The sequence below is a fragment of the Misgurnus anguillicaudatus genome, chromosome 1 (assembly GCF_027580225.2).
Source record: "Misgurnus anguillicaudatus chromosome 1, ASM2758022v2, whole genome shotgun sequence".
In the NCBI taxonomy this organism is placed as follows: Eukaryota; Metazoa; Chordata; class Actinopteri; order Cypriniformes; family Cobitidae; genus Misgurnus; species Misgurnus anguillicaudatus.
The window spans coordinates 19,851,546-19,876,214 of record NC_073337.2 but is presented as its reverse complement, the minus strand read 5'-3'; the positions used below and the strand labels follow the sequence as shown (position 1 = coordinate 19,876,214).

At 37.3% G+C, this 24,669-nt stretch overlaps 3 protein-coding genes across 3 annotated transcripts in view; 1 reads left to right on the top strand and 2 right to left on the bottom strand.

The window, feature by feature from the left end:
* snd1 (staphylococcal nuclease and tudor domain containing 1) overlaps positions 1–4,531 on the bottom strand; it is a 209,615-nt gene extending 205,084 nt beyond the window's left edge. The window contains exons 1-2 of the mRNA XM_073867828.1: positions 4,293–4,531; positions 560–709 (exon numbers count right to left, since the gene is read on the bottom strand). Coding sequence (XP_073723929.1) covers positions 560–709; positions 4,293–4,361 — 219 coding nt within the window. The 5' untranslated portion in view covers positions 4,362–4,531. The remainder of the gene's footprint in view (positions 1–559; positions 710–4,292) is intronic.
* Positions 4,532–8,338: 3,807 nt separating this feature from the next.
* On the top strand, positions 8,339–12,718 carry pax4 (paired box 4). Its single transcript, XM_055190323.2, has 7 exons — positions 8,339–8,460; positions 8,530–8,745; positions 10,160–10,250; positions 10,339–10,485; positions 10,596–10,678; positions 10,808–10,862; positions 11,929–12,718. Exons 1-7 carry the CDS (start codon positions 8,404–8,406, stop codon positions 12,285–12,287), a joined length of 1,008 nt encoding a protein of 335 aa, XP_055046298.2. The 5' UTR covers positions 8,339–8,403; the 3' UTR covers positions 12,288–12,718.
* A 4,388-nt stretch (positions 12,719–17,106) lies between these two features.
* hgfa (hepatocyte growth factor a) overlaps positions 17,107–24,669 on the bottom strand; it is a 31,836-nt gene continuing 24,273 nt past the window's right edge. The window contains exons 13-18 of the mRNA XM_055189760.2: positions 23,844–23,952; positions 22,145–22,219; positions 20,985–21,122; positions 20,783–20,889; positions 18,896–19,038; positions 17,107–18,813 (exon numbers count right to left, since the gene is read on the bottom strand). Coding sequence (XP_055045735.2) covers positions 18,631–18,813; positions 18,896–19,038; positions 20,783–20,889; positions 20,985–21,122; positions 22,145–22,219; positions 23,844–23,952 — 755 coding nt within the window. The 3' untranslated portion in view covers positions 17,107–18,630. The remainder of the gene's footprint in view (positions 18,814–18,895; positions 19,039–20,782; positions 20,890–20,984; positions 21,123–22,144; positions 22,220–23,843; positions 23,953–24,669) is intronic.

The window sequence follows — 24,669 nt, the reverse complement described above, 5'->3', positions numbered from 1 at the left end:
TTCCACTGTGGGAAAGGCACTTTGGGACAATTTTTTTTTTTACAATAACCTTTAAAACTCAAACTGATGCAAAACCAATTAATCCTTAAGACCTGATTTTTCAGGTGTTTAATCAGTGTGCCTTATTTTGATTGGTTGATCAGCATTTTTGTTGGTTTGACCCACAAAACGTGATGACCATTCCAGTGAACGCAGGGTCTGAAGGGGTTAAAATCACTTCAATTACAATGAAACAAAGTTAATTAAAATGTATGCTCGATTCATTTATGTTTGGTTCAGACACTTATTTTAACTGAGTCCAAATTAAAAGAGGATTTATTTATATTATATTGTGACTTCGCTGATATGGATATCATTTGTAACTTTACAATTACCTTTTGACAGCATCAATTTTTGTTTTATAAACATGTATTAAATCTTGTAAGACTTATATAAAGATAATGTCAACATTCAGTTTTAAGTGTAAATGCAGGCTAGGTTACAGAGAGGTTAATATTCTCTGGTCGAATACCAGCTCCTAAATAAGAACTAGCATTAATAGAAAGAGGGGGAAGTTCACCTCATCTGGTATGTCCTTGCTCTCTGGTTGGCCCTGAGCGGCACGACGGGCAAGAGCTCCAGCACGGATGTTACTCAGGTTGATCTGTCGTTCTGGAGGCGGGCCTCCTCGTGGTTGACCCCTAACAATGATAGCACAACCGGACAAGACCTGTGGGGATAAAAAAAATCAATGAGTGCATGATATAAACAATTCAGGGGTACTTGTTCATTCAGGGGTAACTCTGCTCATCATAGTTTTATAGTTTACCCTTCCAGCAATTGATCAAATCACGAAACTATCAGGTGATGAGAGTAATATTGGCAGTGCATGATACAAACAATCAAGTCAAAAACAGGCACAGGGGAGAACTGCTGAGAGCCCAAGGTTCCCATGGTTCCTTCTGGACCTGTTTGTTTGTGCTGAACAACAATGACATACCCCATGGGTCTCTAACGTTGTTCCTGAAGGGCACCTGTCTTGCAAATTTTAGTTCCAACCCTACTCCAACACACCTGCCTCTAATTTTTATGTAGCCCTGAACAACTTGATTGGCAGGTTCAGGTGTATTTGATTGGGGTTGGAACTGAAATCTGCAGAAAAAGAGTTGGAGACCCATGACATACACAAATAAAAACGGATAACATCAGAGAATTAATGAACAAATACAGCTTAACACAAAGGCCAAACACTCTGTGGCAAAAAAAATCAGCGTTCCTCAGGGCAAAACCCAGCCCGTGTGAGATAAAAGATTAGTTCACACTGTCTGTGTGTTTGTGTTCATTAGCATTTGAATGGGCAGCTTTGAGATGTCTTCACAGCACTAATGTTTACAAGCCTCATCATGCACATTTTTTGCTTTAGGGATAACATTTTGAAATCCTTTTTAGATGTCTGAAAGAAGTTGATCTAATCAGATGTCACGTCACTTACATTCATCAAAACTCCTGAAATGAATTCAAATACACTACATGTAGTTTTTGGTTTGAGTCAGGGAAGAGTTCACCCTTTTCTCTAGAGAGGTTTGGTAGCCCTGCCTTTATAATTACTGACTGGATGAATAAATACACAGGCTTCGGTTACCACAACCTTGGACGGAAAATATCTTTACATTTTATTTTGAATCCACTATAGAGTCGAGTAAGACTAGGGAGGTACTTTGCTGCTTTTTATGATACATAGATGAGCAAAATCAAAACTATAATAAAAGCCATGACATAGGGTATGCCAATAATGACCAAAATTCATATCTGGCAATATACAATAAATATTGCAGCATTTTCTTTCACAACGTGGAATAAATGTTTACATTCAAGTCAAAGCCTTTATTAAAACAGTGTATGATGAAAATTAAAGACGGGGTTGTCCTCCTAGTTTCAAAACATACACACTGCAAAAAATGATTTTCAAGAAAAAAGTTTCTTAGTATCTTTCTTAGAATCTAAAAAAAATCTGCCAATGGGATAAGCAAAAAAAATCTTGAAAATGTTTCTTAAACACTAAATTGAAGAAAAACTCAAGAAAAATTTGCTAACCCATTGGCAGATTTTTTTTGCTTGTTTTATGCACAAAATCACTTAAATTTGATATTTCTGGTCTAAAAAAATAGACTTATTTTCTTGGGTCATTTGCTTATCAAGAAAAAAGCATCTTAATTTAAGAATTTTTACTGAGAACAAGACAAAATACAAATAATTTTTTTTCTTGAAAATCACAACATGCGCACTGGTTGGAAAGGTTATGTCTGACCTCAGTGTACATTTTTGGCAGAGCTTATATTGCATAGGGCAGTGGTTCTCAAACTGGGGGCTGCGAGATTGTGCCAGGGTGGCCCCAGTTTTATGACATTTTATAAAATATATTTATTTTGTTATAAATTCTGTGTAATCAAACTTCAGAAAATGAAGGCTACTAACCAACAGCACTAAAATAGAACTGTACACAAGGGGGCCTTACGAAATTTAACCATGGTTATACTACAGTTAAAACCAGAAACCACGGTTACTGTAAAACTATGGTTACCACAAAAAACATGGTGTTCAGAAAACCACTTAAACCGTGGTTACTGTAGTAAGTAAAACCATGGTTTTGCTAATAGTAATCAATATACCAAATAACATGGTTAATTCACTTTTACCACAAAAAACATGGTGCTATATTTGGGTCCCCAGTGCTTCTATCAACCTAGAAAATGTAAAAAAAAAGATCAACCCAGTAACCATTCTCTGCAAGAATGTGAAAAAATAGTTTATTGAAATGTGACTCCCCTTGTGATGTCAGAAGAGGATAATACAGCCCCTTAATCTGCACTATCCAACCATAGCCCTGCCATTTAGTGCAGAGATCAGCTTTTTTGTATTTAAAAGGATACACCTATAACGGCACATTTATTAACCAAATTGTCAATTTTAACCTGCTATAATAAATTATCAATATGGTATTTTGAGCTAAAACGTCACATAAATAGTCTGGAGACAATAAAAAATTATTGTGAAATGTCCCCTTTAATTTTTCTAAGGGGTGCCCCACGCCAAAAAAGTTTGAGAACCACTGGCATAGGGTTATATAAGTTTTTGTAGTGTTCTGAAAGCTACAAAAATATTACATATTTTATACACTGGCATTTAGGATTAATAAACAAGTCTATACTTGCGTATTGTCGTTTTGTTTTTACTTATACAGTCTGTACTGGGATTCTTGACCGACAAGTTTTGGTGGCCCAAAGACCTACGTGTCAGTTTCTGGTATCTGCTCCCACTGAGCAAAGCAAACAGTCCAGAGCTGCGTCTGAGGAAAATATAGGCTGACGCGGTGTATAACAGAAGCCATGAGCTCGCGAGCGATATTCAGTCTGGACACGTGACGTAACAGATTTCTACTATCTGTTCTGCACGAACAGACACGAGACATTATCAACGGAGCAGCCCTGAACTTTGATCGAGACTTTAAAAATATATCAATGGGACAGTAACGATTACAGCTTAAGTTGTGGTAAAGCCCTACTGAACGATAACTAACGTAAGCGTCCAAACCAATGGATGATAACGCGCGCTGCAGCTTCACATTATGAATGGGAATGCCCTTTAAATCAGAAAGGATTTTGATTGGTTGTAAATGATTTATCGTTGAGCAGATTAAAAAATAAATAAAAGTGCATTTGCGTCGTTATCGTTGTGATGTGGACTGACGACTTTTAAGAGTATTTGATGTGATCAGGTCTGAACACTATAATAAAAAGCAAACGTAAAAAATCTCAGCGAGCTGCATGTTGCACTCGTGTCTCACAGGTCGTCATTCGTTTTTTAATTTACACCAGTTTAGAAGAATAACTTGTGATTAAAACTCAGCTTCATGGGAAATACTTGTTTAGCAAACTATCATTAGTTTGTTTTGAAATATGTGCCTCTCCGCAAATATTAAGCATAAGTCGCAAATTATTTAGGTTTAGCGACTGACAATCAAAAATATTTAAAACATCAAAACAAAAAACAATTACATTGGTTAAGGAAGTGCTGAATATAATGTTGTATAACTGGCCATCTGGATCACAGCAGAAGAAGAATGCTCAACTTAGTTAATCACTGCAGAAACAAGACTTGCAAAAATCCACAAGACATGAAGAAAAATAACTAACTTATTGCGCATAACGCATCAACTTTTAAAGGCTTTAAAGTCACTTATTCCCCACTGGACATTAGTAAGTTAGCCAGCCCGCTATAGTTTCACCCTCAGTCCAACACTTCTGCTCTCTTACCATCTTCACTATTCCCCTCTGCAGCTGTAAAGCTGGACCCTGGTTGGACTGAACCGGTGCTGATGCCATGTCCGCTGGGCTGGATGATTATTCCGATCGGGGAGAGAAGATAGAGAGGTAAAAGAAGCCAGGAAAGTCCTGTGAGACGCCTCTACTGTGATCCGAGGATGAGAAGAGAGACTGAGCACGGCTGATCACGCTGAGCTTAACCGGAAGCACAGCGCGCGGATGTACACGTCAAAACGTTGCACTTCCTCGGTCAAAGCGTCGCGCTCGCGCTCTGAATTGGGCGATTTGGGTGTGACGTCAGAACGCAAGTGACGACGTCCGGTACGCGGGGAGGTGCGACACGTCAGCACAGATTTTAAAAAGCTTGTGCACAATTACAGCACAGAGATAAACTGTAACAGCAGAGAACACGTTAAATGGAGTGAATATAAAATAAAATGAAAGAATGCAATTGAATGCATGCATATAATTCAAGAGTTTTTTTATAACAAACATCTTTAATATTTATATATTAAAATGCAGATACAGTTTTGGTCTTCTACAGCAGTGTTTTTCAACTATAGTGTGGCGCCTACAAACTTCCAAAGCTCAATATGATTTAAAATAAGACATAACAAGCATTTAATTAAGCTAAAACCACTAAAACTGAAGGGATTTTGCGTTTGGTTATTTTATAACATATAGCTTTAAAATTATTCCAAGCTGTAATATCTTTTTTAAGTAGAAATGTATTGTAGACAATGGAATGGGTCTTGAAGTCCTAAAGGTTGATATACTAACCTAAAGGCAACACTTCAACAATGGATATAATTTTATTATTTTGACCACAAGGTGGCGCCATTGAACAAATATTAAGTAGGCCGTTTGATCTCATAACTGAATATTACGCATCTACATTGAAGAAAAAATGTTTGTCAAATTGTACGAGATTGCTGCTTGCCTTTTTCGTTTTGTTTTGCTAAGTATGATTAAAGTATTGTAACTATTTAGTGGCAAATGCATTTATGAAATTGCTCTACTTGAACACAAAACGTTTAGTCTACTTTCTTGTGCGTAAATGGCTAATTGGTTTATTTTTTAAGGTTTCTTCGTATCCAATAGATAACAATTTGCAATATTTGGGAGATGGGATACGAATTCAGACGCATCCAAAACCATGCAAATCACTTGAACCTGAACACTGACACACTGCGTCTCTTTATAAAGAGGAATTATGGAAACACAAGCAGTGTGTTGTTTTATATAACAGCAAATAATAAATATTTTGAATAATAAACAGTTCAAGATACAAAATGCAATTCAAATACTTATTCAGTGCAACAGCAGTAATGTAGAGACGTGATTCACTCAACATAAGCCATTAATCAAGAAAGACCTGAAAAGATGATATGACCAAAAAAGTCACTTTCATGATAATATTTGAAAATCTAGTGTATAATTAATTAAATGACATAATTGTTTTACTATTTTAGACTGACGCCATCTCACATAGTAATGCTTTAACGCAAAAACTTAACTCAACAATTCTGGGTACATAGATAACCAATAGTAGAATAAGACCTGTCAGTCTCTATATAACAAGAGTTGCGGCTATTATAATTAAAAATATAGTGTTGCAATAAGGGCAATTCTTATTTAATAACAGATATGGGGATACATCTTAAACATTATACAAGGTTGCAATTTCGGTTTGGAACAGAAATGTTATTTCTTATTCGGTACCAGGAGGTTAGGTGTCTTTGAAACCGTAGAGCGCAAACAAGAAGTTTATCATTATTAGCTACACATGCATAACATTTTTGTACTGTATCAGGGGAAATTATATTATCGTGCATTTAATTTTTTTGCATTTCAAGCTGCATCTCAACATTGAAAATTAATGTGCAATGTGAATGCATAATGTGATTTGCGTGTGCGCTTGGAGAGCCTCATGTGCACATTTACGCAGATGCAATGTAGCAGTTTAATTGCAACAATTCACACCACAACTTTGAAAAAAAAAAGTTGTAATGTTCTTTGTACATTTCTGTTGATACAAAATACCTAAAATGTCAACTTCGGTTTGATTTCAATGCTAAAATTGTAAATACCCCTAAATGTCCAGCCAATTTTGCGCACAGAAATTATAATTAATTTTTTCTGCTAACCATGACCTCATTAATTCAAAACACATGATTTAATTAAATACTTAATAATGTGTGTAAAGTTTCTTATATTTGAAGTCATGAAGTAGACTATAATTAATTAATAGCGCACTTCATTTGTCTTTTAATCTGGTTGGCAAGGAGATGTTGGCCTTCAAACTGGTCGTCTCTTTTAAATGCGGAGCATAGTCCTGCGGATATTTTTATGCTGTAAAGGGTGGTTAATATGTAATTTGCACCATATGGCATTTTAAAACCAAACCTTTATTTCCACAATCTTCGATCTGTGTGGATTTACCTAATGATGCCCAATTAGTCATTGAGCAGGACCAAATACGAGGCGTGTGTGGATACTCTCTCGCTAATATTTGCTCTCCAAATATTTCCTTTGAAAGGTTTACAACACATTTTATCTGCTGGCCAGACAAGAGACATCTGTGTGGGTTTTTCGACCCACTATTTTTATAAATAAAACCACAATTGGTCCACATTTCCCCCTCCGACTCTATTTGTTCATGCTTGAAAGAAAATGTAATAAAAAAGGCTCCATGATGGATTTATGATTTATCAAAAGCACTTTACCATATGGCAGTCGTCTTCGGAGCAGGTTTTCAAATGTTTGTTTTAAAAGAACTAAATCTGATTAACACGCGAAGTCGTCGCGAGGAGGGATAAGATGCTCAAGTCACGTGACCATTGGAGAGCCCCAGTCTCCAGTGGTTTGAGTATCACAACAATAAAATGGAACTTGTTGGTTTATAAATGGATTTAAAGCTTTAGAATTTACTAATTTCATGTGTGGAGTGCCATCTTTTCTATTCTTTTCATTATTTTTTATTAATCTTTGCCCATCAATAACTTCATGGGATCTGTCCAGCAGTGGGTGATGCTGAAATCAGATCTTGCTTTCTTGTAAACTGTGCGTATATGCTACACAAGTGCTATTATTTCAATTGCACTCTGTCAGACTGGTCCAAAATCAAGCATGATTTAGTTCAAAGTAAAGCAAAAATGGTTTCCTAGACTTTAACAGTTTTTGTAAGGAATCAAAACGTTGCACCTGTCCAATTGGTGAACATTGGAATTGTTACCATGAGAAGTTGTAGCATGTGTTATTTACCTTTTCCTATCTGGACAGCACGTCATCTTGATAAGGGCACTAGGTTATATACATATATATAGATATATATAAGAAGCCACACGTGGAAACTATGAGTGGGCAGCGCGCAAGAGCCACGCAAGACTCCTTCCAAGAAAAACAGCCGATCAGCTGCAGTTGCTTCGTTGTGCACTCTAAAATAGATGATTTTCAATGCAAGGCTACCAGACTACCACTGGAGTGTGCAATGCAGATTCAGATCTGGCAAATGAAGGTTGGCATTTGATCTTTACAATCCTTACATTCCTTATATTTTCTTACTTCTCCGCAAATTTCTAAAGGCTAATTTTCCATTTGTACTTTAAAATGCTATACATGTTTTGCAAACCAATGCAAATTTTTCAATAAACTTTTTGTCCTGTTAAAGAAAATAAAAATAAAAACAATCACAAATTTCTAATGAATTTAATGGTTAGAATTGTACTGGTTTTATTGGAAACTATAATGGTCTCTGTCTGTACAGGTAATGTGTTGGATTGTATTGGTGGGATCTTATCGCAAATTTGTACCAACAGATCACCTTTACCTAAAACACATTACATAAAGGAATTTTGTAATGGTTTTAAACAGCTGATGGTTCCTATTTGTAATGGAAACCAATATGTGTTGTGTTTATTCAGTATGCTGTGTTTACATAACTTTGCCTATACTTAACTAAATCTGAAAAAAAAAATCTGTGCAATTCTTAAAACTGACAAATTATTCACTCTATGGATATGGTTCAACAGAAGGGAGTCTGAATCAGCTAGGTGGTGTTTTTGTGAACGGTCGTCCTCTTCCCGTTTATAAACGGAGGTTGATGGTTGAGCTCGCCACAGAAGGCGTACGACCCTGTGAGATCTCCAGAATACTGAAGGTATAATAAGATTTAACTCTTACCTTTACTGTGTGATTATTTGGAAACTAACATCTGTGTTCTGTACAGGTTTCCAATGGCTGTGTTAGTAAGATTTTGGGAAGGTTTCAGCGCACAGGGGTAATTTGTCCTAAAGCTACTGGAGGCAGCAGACCAAGACTCCTAACTCCTGAAGTCATCTCCATCATAGCGCAGTACAAACGACAGAAGCCCACACTGTTCGCCTGGGAAATCCGACAAAAACTGGCAGCAGATCGAGTCTGCAGAGAAGATAAGGTCCCCAGCGTAGGTGAAAACTTGTTTGTTTTTCAAAGAAGTAGCTGCATGGCAATATGTTTTTTTAATTAATGAATGATTTTGATATTTATATGGATAAGGAAGAATTAATTATATTTGTCACGCTTCTCATCCTTGTGAAAATTAGGTTAATATTTATGTTTAGATTCATGTTTTAAAATGAACGTATTTGACATACAATTATAGCCAAACTTTGCTTTTCATGAATGCCTTAAATGCATTATGTGATATTTTTGGTAACACTTTATTTAATGCTTTATGTAAGACGAACTACTATAAGCAATGTAATTTTAGAGCATTTAAAATCTCTGTTAATGTTAGTTGATATCAATATAATTAGTGCCAGATTTACTAAACATGCAAATTAGCGTAAGAGCGCAATTTCAATAAAGAGCTGATGGGAAGACGCACGTTGTACAGGCACAAAAATCTAATTTCCATAATGCCAAAAACGTAATCTACCAAGAGCAGCGCAAATTAGCGGGTTTTAAGAGATGCTTTTTAGACGTTAAATACTGACGCAAATACCAGTAAATTGAAGAGCGCAAACCATAATCGCGTTCATAGGCCTAATTCATAAAAGCAACACTGTAAAAAAATCCGTAGAAATTACAGTTACTTACAGCTGGTTGCCCTTACCGTAGATTTAAATATATGTTATTTACTGGCAACATTTTGTTCAAAGTTAAATCAACATTAAACTTTTTACAAGTCTTTGTCTTAACAGAGTAAAACTAAAATAACAGAATCAAGCAAAGAAAACAAAATCTGAAGCAAAAAACAGAAAAAGGTGATGATGATTTCTGGTTCCCAGAATGCTTTGCATGATGCTGTTATTGTATAGTTTTATTCTGTAAAGATAACGACTTGTTATTTTTAATATTTATTTAACTTTGAACAAACTCTTGCCAGTAAATAGCATAAATTTAAATTTACAGTGAGTTACCGGCAACCAGCTAACACTGTAATTTCTACAGAATTTTGTTAGTAAATCTGGCCCTAAATGTCATGTTTATTGTGCATTAACTAATAAAATGTTAAATTTTAAATGTTTTAGTAAATGCTGCAATTAATATTAACAAAGATTAATAAATGCTGTAGAGGTTGTACATTGCTATATGTTAACCAACCGAGAAATGTATTTTATTCATATAAATACTTGTCAAAGTAAATTAACTATAATTTTTGGAGACAGCTTGTAAAACATTGTATTGATGGGCTAAATAAATCTTACACTGATAAAAAAATTGCTGCCTTAAATTTAGAGATGGCTACTTTAATTAAAAACTTAAAATATAAAAATTTCAAATAGAAAGCTGAAATGAATAAAAAAATTAAGGCATCAAAAATGTGCAGTTGCAGTATACATGAATCTCATTATGACTCTCAATCATATCATCAGGTGTCCTCAATAAACCGTATTCTTAAGAAGATACAGCAAGATGTGGACATTGTGGGTGGTGCATATTCAAGTGTACAACACAGCCACCCAGGTAATCCGTCTAATTCAACATTCAAATATTTATGAGTGGAAAACTTTACATTGTTTATATCTAACCACCAGCTCTTATGTCACCTTAGATGTTAGAGCATGTGAACAAATGAATGTGCAGGCAAGGAGTTTAGAGACAACAGATCAGATGAATCAACAACAATCAGACATGAACCACCACGGCAATCGCAGCAGAAGCGCTTTCACTTTAGATCAATGCCAGAAGTTAGAGAAAGGTGAATACCTTACATTTACAGTCTAATGTGGCATGTTAAACAACCCACTGTGTCTCATTTTAGTGTGCAAGATCATGTCTGGTGATGTAATACCTACTTTACTTTGTTAGAGTTCATCCATGAGCTTTATCCAGACCTGCTTACCAAAGAAAAGCTGTCTGAGGAGATTCATCTTCCACAGGATGCTATGAAGGTCATTTTTAACCAAATTTCAAATCACTATGCTCTGTAATATATTAAATTGTAATGCACTGCATCCTTGCATTAAGATTTTTGAATCTAATATGACTTTGAATGTGTATAATCTCCAATCTTCTTAAAGGTTTGGTTCTCCAATCGCAGAGCAAGAATGAGAAGAGAACAAAGGGAATCACTAGGTAAATGCCAAACCATTTTAGAAAAAAAAGGTCAAAATATGTACCCCAGGCTGTTACATACCCTAAAATGTACCAGTAGATATGTATACATTTGGTACTAATATGTACCACGGAGGTGCTACTAAGAAATGTTTAGGTGCACAGTTTTCCTTTTTGAAATGGTACAACCCTAGTGACAGCTGTGGTACATATTTGACCATTTTTTTCTGACTGTAGATTTTTGAAGGAACACGCCCAGATTTTGGGAATTTAGCTTATTCACCGTATCCCCCAGAGTTAGATAAGTCCATACATACCTTTCTCATCTACGTGCGTGCTGTAGCTCTGTCTGACGCAGCCCCTTCTAGCTTAGCTTAGCACAAAGACTGGAAGTCAATGGCTTCAGCTAGCATACTGTTCCCAATAAGTGACAAAATAACACGAACATTTTCCTATTTATGTGTTGTGATTTGTATAGTCACACCGTGTCCAAATAACAAGGTCATATGAGACACAGCCATCTTTTAACAGTATACATACTGAGAACTATATTCTCAGAAGGCGAAGCACTGCTTCTTGGGTGAAGTGATTTGCTCACAGAACCCGTGAAGCCCCCTGGTGAGGAGCAGAGAGTTCGGTCAGAGTTGTGCAAATCACTCCGCCCATGTAGCAGTGCTTCGCCTTCTGAGAATATAGTTCCCTGTTTGTATACTGTTAAAAGATGGCTGTCTCATATGACTTTGTTATTTGTACACGGTGTGATTATACAAATCACAACACATACATAGGAAAATGTTCGCGTTATTTTGTCACTTATTGGAAGCAGTATGCTAGCTGAAGCCATTGACTTCCAGTCTTTGAGCTAAGCTAAGCTAGCGGGGGCTGCGTCAGACAGAGTTGCGCCACGCACGGAGATGAGGAGGGTATGTGTGGACTTCTCTTGCTTTGGGGAATACGGTGAATAAGCTAAATTCCCAAAATCTGGGCGTGTTCCTTTAATTCACAATTAAAGTGTGTTTAGTGATTACAAAGTTGTTTCACAGTACCTCACAGATTGTAATCACAGCCAATTATTTCTCTATCACAGGTATGACCAGGCCAAGGCTTCTGGGAGGCACAAATGCTTTGATGTCTTTGTCAGAGACTCCAGAAAGCCCACTTGACAGCTATTTAAATAACAACAGCGCAGTGACTTATCACAGACAATCCACTTTTCCAATGGCCCATCACATCGACAAAAACACCTTCCCATTGGCTCATTTGACCACAAATGCATTCCCGTTAGATAATCACACAGAGGCTTATGTGCCGCTATCTCACCACGGAAACCAGGACCTTGCGTACCGATTGGTTCCCTCGAACACGGACGAAAGAATCTTCATGGCTAATTGCTCTCAGTGGGCTTCTCATCAAACTTTGATTGGACAAAATGTTTCCATGTTTTGAGGTTTGCAGGACCAAAATGCAACGACATGATGTGGATGTTGTGGACAGTAGAGGGCAGCAAAGGAAAAAAAATAATGGCATATTGATGTGGAACATGTCCATCGGTGGTTCTCAATCTTTTTGGCATGCAGCCTCCTTGTGTAGGGTGCATCCTTTCCCGGCCCCCCAAAGAAAATGCATGCATTGAAACACTCTCAAACGTAGAATTTGAATTAAACAAAACATATTTTATGGTACAATGTGCTATCAGTTAGTAGCCTTATTCATCTGATGTTCAATTACACAGAATTTATGATAAAGTCATATTTTTTATAAAATGTTATAAACTAGGCCTCCTGGCACCATCTCACAAATAAACAAAAAGCTTTAAAAAGTCAATAATGTTTTCAAATTTGATTACATGTTTCAAGTGAAGCATGTAAATAAATAAAGGGGTTGGTGCTTTAAAGATTAAATGAACTGAAAACTCAGATTGTCTGAACTGATAAACAGATTGCCTGAGTCATTTATCCAGATGAAAATGACTTAAATAACTTGTGTGGAAAAATAAAGAGATGAAAACAGAGAAGTATCATAGAGGCCTAGCAGCACGGAGTAAGGGTCACACCAGGGCCGGTTACACCAGCACAATTTAATATATTAGGACCCTTTAAAAAGGTCCTAATATGAACCATAGGTACAGATCAGTAGCCTACAGATATTTATAAAAGCAGGCTGTTGAATGCTTTATACTGATTGGTTGAGAAATGTCCCACGGGTGTTGATTATTTATCTCTAATGTCTTAAAATTACCATCAGAGCAATGTTTGTTGTAAACGTGGTATAAGTGGAATAATTGACTGAATTATTTGGAAACAAACCCGCGGTTTACCGCATTACCACCTTGGGTGTGCATTATTTTCAAATAATTTAACGGCTCGTCATCAATTATTTCTTGCGTATAATGTGTTTGTAGCTTTGAGATCAATATCTGAGGTACTAATTTAAACTTTTTAGGTGCAAAGCTGTACATTTTGAAAGGGTACTACCCCACAATGACAACTGGGCTACACATTTTGACCATTTTTCCTGATACCCTATCATATTATTAAAAACATTGTCAGTGCCTGTCATTAACTGGACTTAACAGTTTTTTGTGTCATGCATTGATACTGCCAAGCGACTTTGCATGACACACATTATCCCATGCATACTCTTAGAAAAAAGGTTCAAGTTACAAAAGCTGTCACTGGGGCGGTATCTTTTCAAAAAGTACACTTTTGTACCTAAAATGTGCACATTGGTACCTTAAAAGCACATACTGGTACCTCAACGGTACATGTCTGTACCAAAATGGTACATATTAGGACCGTTTTAAAGGGGACATTTCACAAGATTTTATTAAGATGTAAAATAAATCTTTGATCACTAGATATAGTTTTAGATAATGCAACAGGTGTAAATATTTATGAGGCTGGACATAGTTAAGCCCTGTGTAGGGCTTACACCCAGATTTTTTACCTGCCCATGCATCTCTTTTATACTATGTGGCACAACAGGGGCCATTTTTCTAAATAACTTCATAATAGTTTGTTTCCTTGACTACGACATAAGATGACTTAAAATCATTCAGGGGCATTATATATGAACTGAGACATCTAGGAGCCATAGTAGTCAGATTGCATTTAATATGTGAAAATACCCAGGGGCCAAGAATTTCCGTTTAATAAACCACAGCGTAAGCATCAAGGGCCCTGGTGTTTTCTTTTTGCTTGGAGTACCTACGTTGACCTAACAAATAGACAGTGAGTACTTTAGCTTTCTTGTGCTCTCTCAGACCACTCTCTCAGTGCAGGTTCATCTGGTAAAAAATCTCTCCTGTGAGCTTTGGCCTGGACTTACATACTTCTACACGGTAACTGAACAAGATCAACACTTGGACATGAACCAGAACGCTTAAACGCTATCAGGGAGTTTGGACAACATCGGCAAACATGCGGAGGTCCACAGTCTGATTTCTAATATAAATGCCATTAATCTAAAGTTTTACTTGCTTGTTAGATGTTCCTGTATTTTTGTACTCGTCTTTAATCTTTTAACTTCAGGCCGTAAGCCTTGTGGAAAGATCAGAAGGATTTGATAACTTGATAAAAAAATGCACCATTTTGCATAAACATGATGCTCGTAAAGAAACATAAGATCGGGGAGAGACATTTTCCATGCAGTTACCGAAGCACTAAAGCAGAAAATTAGTTGGTTGAAAGTCATAGCAGAGCAATAAATGATTCTCATCAGCACCGCATTCCTTCAACGCTTGTCAGATGTTGTGTTATTTCTCTTGATTAAGCACAAAACCTCAGGGTTTTACGATACATTGGAGTCCTATATAGAAGATCGTCCGTCTAACCCTCGAAGCATATAGTGTCTGATCCATGGCTTTTCAGTTTATCTCCTCCGGGACCCCACAATAGCCAAAATTGTTCCAGTCTTGAACTAACACATCTGATTCAACAATAATCAAGTGCTATTGGATTAATTGAATCAGGTGTATTAGTTTAAGCTCACATTGCAACGCAAATCTATCATAGGCTGGAACCAAAAAGAGCTTACGCTCGAGAACTGGGTCTTTAAAAAGCATTACTCTCAGCTATGATTGTTTCGCCATATGACTTGCTCAAACTCAACTGAAGTAACTCTGCGCTAACAGGTTTATAAATCCAAATCGCTTTCAACAGCGTAAACTCTGACCTTTGACCTCTGCTGATTTGAGCGCTCCGATGGAAACAAGAAACTACTGCTTTGGCTTTGTGTGCCCTTTTCCTCGCATATCCTTTTCTTATTGACCGTAATAGAGGATGTTTTCATCAACTATGGGTCGCCTGAACACAACTTGTTGAAAGCAAAGTGACCTTCACTCTCAGTGCGGTTGAAACATCAGACCTCAAAAAAATGGAAAGCTATGAGCTCTCAGAGTATCAGGTATAGAAACACATCAGGCCCTATCAGAACATTAAAGTCCCCATGATATAATTTTGTACTTTTTTATTTTATTATGAATATGTTTGCCTCAAGGATACCTATGAACTTGTGTGCCCAGAAACATTGACAAATTTCTCATTTAGAAGATATGAGCATTTAAAACTTGCAGTACCAAAAAAGATCAACGATTTTTATGACATCATTCTGCACTAAACACTATTCACTCCCTCTAGAAAAACGCAATTATGCGATCGCATGATTTAACGCATAATCGGCCAAAGTCCGTATATTTATGCAGGGGGGCGCATTTTTTCGCATAAATTGTAGATTTCCATGCGCAAAATATGCGGGGCTTGCATGATTTCATAATCCCAGCATTTTCGTAGCAAAAATCACATATATCTTAGCAGAAAGTTGAAAAATGTTGCATTTACTTTACACATGCGCAGCCATGTCCCTGTTGTACGGTGGACTTGAAGTGCAAAAATAAATTACAATGGTAAATTACTTACAAGATTAAAAACAAAATTTTCAGTTTTTTAACAAATTTACAAGTGTTTAAACAAATTTACAATGTGTGAACAAATTTACACGTTTTTCTTTTACAAATTTACAAGTGTTTAAACAAATTTACAATGAGCGAACAAAATTACAAGTTTTAAAACAAATTTACGTTTTTTACGGAAAGGTTAGATACAATATGCTAATGTCACGCATCCGAGCCTCAGGTAGGAAGAAACCCAGAAGTATCGCCATGAATCACATGAGAGTTGCAAATGCGATGTTGTGTATTAGGCTGTACATCCTATTAACGGAAAGAGAGTGATAAAATATAGCCTTTCTTCGCTTCCCGAGTGACTCAAAGGGATATTGGACCTTATTCTCAGGTAAGTGAAATAGCTTTAGTTAGCTAATGCTAGCTTTCCATATCTCATATGATTCACTGTGATACTTCCGGGTTTCTTCCCACCGGAGGCTCGGATGCGTTTCATCAGCTTATTGTACCTACCCTTTCCGTAAAAATTGTAAATTTGTTTTATAACTTGTAAATTTGTTCGCTCAGTGTAAATTTGTTGAAAAACTTGTACATTTGTTAAAAAACTTGTAAATTTGTTCACTCATTGTAAATTTGTTAAAAAACTTGTAAATTTGTTCGCTCATTGTAAATTTGTTTAAACACTTGTAAATTTGTTAAAAAACTTGTAAATTTGTTAAAAAATTTCTACATTTGTTAAAAATAAGTAATAAGTAAATAAGTAATTTACCATTGTAATTTATTTTTCACTTCCAGGCCACGGTACTGTTGCCATGGGAACATTATTAAGTGTCGTGATTATGTGACGTGAACATCATTGAAAAGCTGCAAACAGTTTTTGCAAGTTCCCGCAATTTTTGCAAGTTCCCACAATTTCATTGCATAAAATTGCATAAATATCCCGCATATTCCATCACATTTTTTTAAGAAAACGTGCCACAAGATTAAGGATTTTTGCCCGCAACAGTCACAAAAAACACGTTTTTCTGGAAGGACTGACTATTGGCTATTTAAAGGGGGAGGAGCCACTCATTATGCCCCACCCATTCTGTTTCAGTACACTGTAAAAATTTGCTTGAACTTCAGGTAGCCTACCTGGTTGCCTTCAAATTTCGAAAACTAATGAATCAACCAATATTTTTAAGTTCAATGAACTCAACATTTAAAGGCAACCAGGTAACTTTTTTAAGTTCAACAAATCTGTCTTTTACAGTGTGGAAAAATATTTTAAGGCTCTTCAGTGGGTCTTTAAGGATCATCCATGAGATCTTTAATGAGAACTAAAAAAATAGAGAAAACAATTCAGAAATTTGAATCATCCACAAATGAAATGGTATTAAATGTACTGAAAGTTTAAATACAAATACAAAATAGTCATTAAAAGTGTTCAAAATGACAGCAGCCTAGATATTCGAGATTCGAAATTAAGACCATTGATGGCAGCAGCGCGAAGTGAAACCACAACATTGAGTTGAAACAAAGTATAAAATGGATAAAATGTAATTTAAAACAAAACAAAAGGCACCTTATATACATAGAAAACATATCATATTCACATCATTATACATTTCTTATGATAAAAAAACGCACCATAAACATTAGAAAAATATACCCTGCCTGTTAAGAGCTGTACTTGACTGCTTTACGCTATTAAGTATTGCAGTATCCTTTGGTTAAATTTCAACTTTAAAGACCCTCCACTTTGGACTAAACACATGTGCATCTTATAGATCTTTAGGGAGTCATCTTTGCGTCAGGACACACAACCGAACAATATTTTCCTATCGTTAGACATATTTTCAGTTTGTTTCATTTACAAATGTTATGTCTCAAACCTACAGGCCAGATTAAACACAATGAACAGTTCTGAAAGACGAAATGCCACGGTTTTAGTGGATGTACAAAAGTTATAAATAAATAGTTTGCAAACTGCTTATAGAATCTCGACAGATATATTACACCATGAGAAAAGAAAGACTTCAGATACTTGTAATTTGAGATCTATAAGACCTACTGACATACAGAGTGACATAAGCACACTCTCTGGAGTGCAGTAAAAATTGTTCCTCAACACACAAACACAGCCCCAAAGGGGCCAGAGTACGCTCCAAACTGGAGTAAGGCAAGGTGCAAAACATTGCGATGTCAATGAATCCTTCTAGAAGTTTGGAAATACACTTAAGCCGCTGAAATAATCCCAGTTGGGCATGTATGGCGACCACTGCGCATTTTACTGATCCGAATCCATTTCGTAGTGATTTGTGTTGACACCTGTGTTTCAGAAACATACCAGGCCCTTATAAGTGACGTCCCTGCAGGTAATATTGCCTGATAAATGAGATATCTGTCTGCACCTCAATAACCAGTTTAAATCTAAAGGAAGCCCTAAGAGTAACAAACCAAAGCTCCACCCTTTCAAAAATGTTGGGTTTTTGCCATATTCAAGTATCTCCAGGGATTGACACTTTGAATATATCTGCTCTGGTCTGAGACAAATACGTTCATACGGACGAGCACAGTTCGTATATCCATCTGTTCTTGATTTTTGAGTGCTCACTTACCAGCCACAAACTCCTTAGAAGCATTAAGACATTGTCACTCAGTTTGTTGGTTTACCGAAAACAACCAATATCTGAGCGCCTGATATCCGAACTGTTCGCAGTTCATCTGTCAGTCTTGCACCAGTTCTCGTACAGTGGTTTCAAATCATAAAAATCTGGTCTCCAATTCGATTGTTTCACTTGTATATGCCATTTGTCAGCAACCACCATGTTCCTTATGTTGATATACGTGCCGCAAAAGAACCACAACATGCCAGGAGTCCACCCCATGTGCGGGAAATATAATAGTCTAGTTACTTGTCTCCATGTCTGAATAGTATTTGAAAACTTTACGAATCCATTCGGAGTAGAAGGCCACATTGACAAACACAGCAGGACGCCGGGCGACGGCACATCCTCGTCCATTGATGCTCACACCCACTATAACCTTGTTTTCTCCTTCCTGGCACACCAACGGGCCACCATAGTCTTTCTGCAAGAGATGAACCAATATTACAAAAGATCACAAACACAGAGCAGATCCCATCTTCTGAAGTCAAGGACTAAAATCGTACCTCACAAACGCCCTGGTCTCTCTTGCCTCCAGCACAGATTTTGGTCTCGGTAATGGGCAGAATGCCATTGTGGCTTTGAGAACACTTCTTGTTGTTTATAATCGGAAGTCCCACCATCTTCAGACTACCTTCATGACCTGTGCCTAACAGAGAGGTGAAAGGGTCAATTTTAATAGAAATTTAATGACATTTAAAGGGTTGCATGGAAGTGTTATGGTTTATTTAAAAATGCTAAATTTAACCCACCTAATGGCATGAGTTAAATAAAATAACAAATTACCGAACAGAGCACAATGGAAATGAACAAAGCACAGTAGAAATGAACAAAGCACAGTGGAACAGAAAAAAGCAGAATGGAACTGAAAAAGCACAATGGAACGAAACGGAGAACAGTGGAACTAAACAGAGCACAGTGGGACAGAACAGAGCACAGATGAAATGAATAGAGCCTAGCACTATAAAAACACTGAACAGAGCACAGTTTAACACCGAACAGAGCACAGTTGAACACCGAACTGAGCACAGTTGAACACTGAACAGAGCAAAGTTGAACACTGAACAGTGTAGAACAGAACAGAGCACAGTGGAATTGAAGAAAGCACAGTGGAACCGAACAAAAAACAGTGGAACTGAACAGAGCACAGCTGAACACTGAACAGAGCACAGCTGAACACTGAACAGAGCACAGCTGAACACTGAACAGAGCACAGCTGAACACTGAACAGAGCACAGCTGAACACTGAACAGAGCACAGTTGAACACTGAACAGAGCACAGCTGAACACTGAACACAAGCACAGTTGAACACTGAACCGAGCACAGTTGAACACTGAACAGAGCACAGTTGAACACTGAACAGAGCACAGTTGAACACTGAACAGAGCACAGCTGAACACTGAACAGAGCACAGTTGAACACTGAACAGAGCACAGTTGAACACTGAACACAAGCACAGTTGAACACTGAACAGAGCACAGTTGAACACTGAACAGAGCACAGTTGAACACTGAACAGGGCACAGTTGAACACTGAACAGAGCACAGTTGTACACTGAACAGAGCACAGTTGTACACTGAACAGAGCACAGTTGAACACTGAACAGATCACACCTGAACACTGAACAGAGCACAGTTGAACACTTAACAGAGCACAGTTGAACACTGAACAGAGCACAGTTGAACACTGAACAGGGCACAGTTGAACACTGAACAGAGCACAGTTGTACACTGAACAGAGCACAGTTGAACACTGAACAGATCACAGCTGAACCCTGAACAGAGCACAGTTGAACACTGAACAGAGCACAGATGAACACTGAACAGAGCACAGCTGAACACCGAACAGAGCACAGCGGAACACTGAACAGAGCACAGTGGAACACTGAACAGAGCACAGTGGAACACTGAACAGAGGGCAGTGAGACAGAAAACTGAACAGAGCACAGTGGAACAGAGCACAGTGGGAGAGAAAAGGGCACAGGGAAACTAAGCAGAGCACAGTTAAACAGAACAGATTACAGTGAAACTGAACAGAGCACAGTTGAACAGAACAGAGCACAGTGAAACTGAATAGAGGGCAGTGGGACAGAACAGAGCACAGCTTAACGGAACAGGGCACAACTGAACACTGAACAGAGCACAGCTGAACTGAACGGAGCACAGTTGAACACTGAACAGAGTACAGTGGAATTTAACAGGGCACAGTTCAGCTGAACAGAGCACAATGGAACACTGAACAGAATAAAAAAGAAAACAGAATACAGTAAAATACAATACAGATAAATACTAAAAGAATAGAGTACATTAGAACAGAATAAAGCAGAACCACAGAAAAATAAAGTACAGTAAAAAAGTACAGTTGAATGGAGTACAGTAGAATAGAATAGTACCTTTAGTGTCTCCCCAGCCATACATAAGGCAGAAGGTGCCCTCTGCAACAGCACACCCTGCGACAGGAAGCTGTACAGTTCGCACATGCTCAGAGACAGGGGCAGGCCTGGGCATAAAATCATGGGTTTCCACAAGGATGGATAAATAAATGAATAATAAACAAATAAGAAGACAACTGGACAGATGGATAAATTAACTTACGTTGCAAGTTTGAGCAAGGCCAAGTTGGATCCCTCTGGCCCGCACACCACGTGTGCGATCCGGAGACCCTGCGTGCTAGCGGAGGCGTTGAGATGGAGAAGTCCCACCCGCACCGTGTATTCCGAGAGGTCAGGAACGCTAAAGAACACACAAAAAACTCTTGATATGACCCATACAAAACACAAAACTTAAATGTTCACCAGTGGTCAGTGTGCATCTGAGGTATCGTAGAAGAACGTAATAAGTCGGCCTTCTAAAACTACGCAGTTAATGAGGATCACAGGCCTTTCTACATGCATGAGATTCACGAGTTGGCGTGGATTCCTGCTAAAGTCATCCGCAGACGCGATCAAGGCACACAGGTCAGTTCAGCGCCACAGCCAGAGTCCAGCCAGGTCTGCGTCTTCACAAGAAGCACAAGATAGCTGAACCCACAAGGGAACGGATCTGGTAAATGTAGAGATGATCGAAAACCCAGCAATGCTCTCTCTCCGTCTTTTTCTTCATCCCTCTTCCCATTCTCTACCTCTTTCCCCCTTTCCACCCTCAAACTAAACAGAGACAGCAGGCTTTCACTGAAAAGCCACTGAAGCAGATCCGCGGACATATATCAAGCAGCCAAATGCCGAGGCTAAGCAGATGCGCCACTGTCAAACCAGAGAGCAATCACTCAACACACCCGAACGGACCTGTCACTAACTCTCTTATACCGGAAACACTGGATCCGTACATATAACATTAAACATCTTCTGACTGATATAAACACAAGGCCAAGATAAGACTGTGTCCATATGGTATCACGACTGTTTATTAAAAAGTACTGTTAGCTTTTAAATAAAATCATTACATGCCATACATTCGTGAGAAGAAACAGCCCTTTATATGGAAATAACTATTCATCTCAACTAATGATTGGGTATAGATGGAGTGAACTGACACAAATAGTAGCTCACTGAAAATATTATAGCAGCACTTTACATTTAGATTTATGCATTTCTAAGATGGTTATATATATGAAATAAAGTGATCCACAGGATCATGCTTTATTGTGAATAAACCTCAGCTACTAGGATCAAGGATCAGAACTGTTGTATGAGAATGTTTAAAATGTGATATTGACACCTTAATAAAGGTAAGATGGGTTGGAATGAAGAGATTACCAGGTGGAGAAGCACTGTTGATCTGTAAGAACCCATTCCTCTCTGATCAGAGAGCCACCACACCAGTGTCTGTTCCTGTCGGAGAAGAACCAATCAGAACTCATCACTAAAGAAATGACAATGGGCCAAGCATTTTTACAAGTGCAAAATTAGTAAAAATTGTAACAACGCTATCAGAAAAAAATGGCCAAAATATGTACCCCAGCTGTCACTGGAGCAGTACCAATTCAAAAAGTACAGATTTATACCTTAAGAGTTCATAGTAGCACCTCAGAGATACAAATGTATACATCTGTACCTTTTATGACCTTTTGGTGACAGCTGGGATACATATTTTGACCATTTTTTATAACAGTGTAGAACTCAGTTCATATAATTTGTTACCAGAAAATCTGATAAGACATGTTTATATCATAATTTGACTATGAATCACACACTTTGGTATTTTAGCAAATCTAAGTCTAATATGATGATATCTCTTTTTTCTCCTTTTTTATATCTTCTAGATTTACATTCATGCATACGAAAGATGCTGTTATCCAAGATACTCACATTGCACTCAGGCTATACATGGGTGATTCTCACGAAACCATTGAAACACCACGGCACTAATGATTTTAGCTTTAAAATGTGTAATATAACACATTCTTACACATTTTAACACAAAATTAACACAATACTGTGTTCTACCTTGCACAATGTGTGATTTCAACATAAGAATTTATAATTGTAAATTTTATCTCACTTTCTGCTGAAATTCTCATTACCGCAATGTGTCCGGCTGTGTTTGAACATGCGTTATGTTGTAATTTAATCAAATTAACACAAAAATATTAAGAAAAAAAATAAATGGATGTTTTGCTAGACTACTTTAGATGACAGAAAAAATGTTTACTGAATATTCATGTATAATAATAATGAAGAAAAATTAGGAAAATGATGTGTCCATGCCTGATGTTCTCATTCTCCGCAACACTTTTTGAGAACAGTTTAAGCACACATACAGAATTTGAATAAAGTTTGATTTTGAGTGACCAAGCACATGGACCAGTTACTTCAAGATGGCTTTTTTTACAGTTAATTTGAAATATTGTCTTGTCAGAATGCTTACACGACATTTTGATTATCATTACCGCAACAGATGCTTATTAAATGTTAATTTAATTAATAGAAGCATAATACTTTGATTTTAAATGCATGTGCAGAATCTCCAAATTATGTTCTTTCAGGTTTGTCATGTCATTTTGAAAATATGTCAGTGTTGATGTTTTCTGACTGTTGCGGTAATGAGATTTTTTAGGACTAATTTTTTAAATTAAGTATATATTTTATCAATATGTATTTTCCCTGGGAATCAAACCTATGAATTTTGGTCCACAAATACAATGTGTGAATTAGCTTTAGCTAAAACACTGTGATGCATACATTGGATGACTGTCTAAAGTTTATCTAAGTTTCTTTGTATCTGTCTAAATAAGCTTAAAAATTAATAATTGTTGTGTTACTAGAAGATAACTAAGGTCGTTTTCTATATTTGTTCTCATTATTGTTTAGAAGACCCAAGGTGATAACGAGCTCATTTGTGTGTGTTTTTTTTTGTGGATTACTATAATTCCTGCAGATCTAAAATTTCTCACAAATTTGAGTTCTTCTGCATGAACTTTAGATGTTGTCCAAGAACCCATAAATCTGTGCGTACCTTTTCTGTATGCTGACCACCCAGCTTCCATCCTCTGCCCGCTGTACCTGCATTCCCCCAACAATTCGTGTGGTTATGTGTATAAAACAAGATGGTTTTGGTCGTATACCTGCAGAAAGGGAATGATTTAGAGGGGTAAATAAAAATGTTTACTTTTTTAGACATGAAGTATTGTCTATAGATGGGTTGCACGGCGACGTCATTAACTGGTTGCGTGCGCAACCGAGAGGCAGAAAGAAGAGACGTGCATTGTGTTGTAGGCTTGTAGCGGTGTCTGTAAGTCAAAATGCCATGTAGTTGTTGCGTGTAAAATAGTACCAACAGAGTCAGTGCTGTGTGCCTGATATTAACATACCAGTAGATGCGACTATTACGTTACTAGCCTAACATTATAATTCATACATGTATCACAGTAACACTGCAAAAATAAAGACAGAAAAACAGATCCAACTAAAATCAAGTTTTATTTATATACAAACAATAAAGAGCGCTTCAATAATTAAGGTTGTTGCTGTAGCGCATCAGCTTACCAAGCGGGCTTTCTGCCTCCTGGATGCGCGCGCACCCTGTAATGTTTATAAACCGGCAACCCGTCTATATGCAGAATTAATGCTTCACATAGACATGTTGTTAATTTCTCTGTTTCAGAGTCATCAACTACTGCATTTAGTCCCAAAGACTGGCCACAGTATTTTTTTTAAGTATTAAACACTCACATGACATCATATTAAGGGAAGTTTGTCTAATGTTCATTTTCTTTTTCGCTGGTAGGTATACATTCATGTATCTCCTAGCCTATTTACACCTGCGTTTGGTCGATCGGATA

What these genes read in the sequence shown, in the direction of transcription:
- pax4 (XM_055190323.2), top strand. Translation starts at nt 8,404, where the DNA reads ATGGTTGAGCTCGCCACAGAAGGCGTACGACCCTGTGAGATCTCCAGA. An exon ending in GAGAAGATAAGGTCCCCAGC is followed by an intron (nt 8,746 to 10,159) that starts GTAGGTGAAAAC and finishes TCATATCATCAG; the next exon opens with GTGTCCTCAATAAACCGTAT. An exon ending in TGTACAACACAGCCACCCAG is followed by an intron (nt 10,251 to 10,338) that starts GTAATCCGTCTA and finishes ATGTCACCTTAG; the next exon opens with ATGTTAGAGCATGTGAACAA.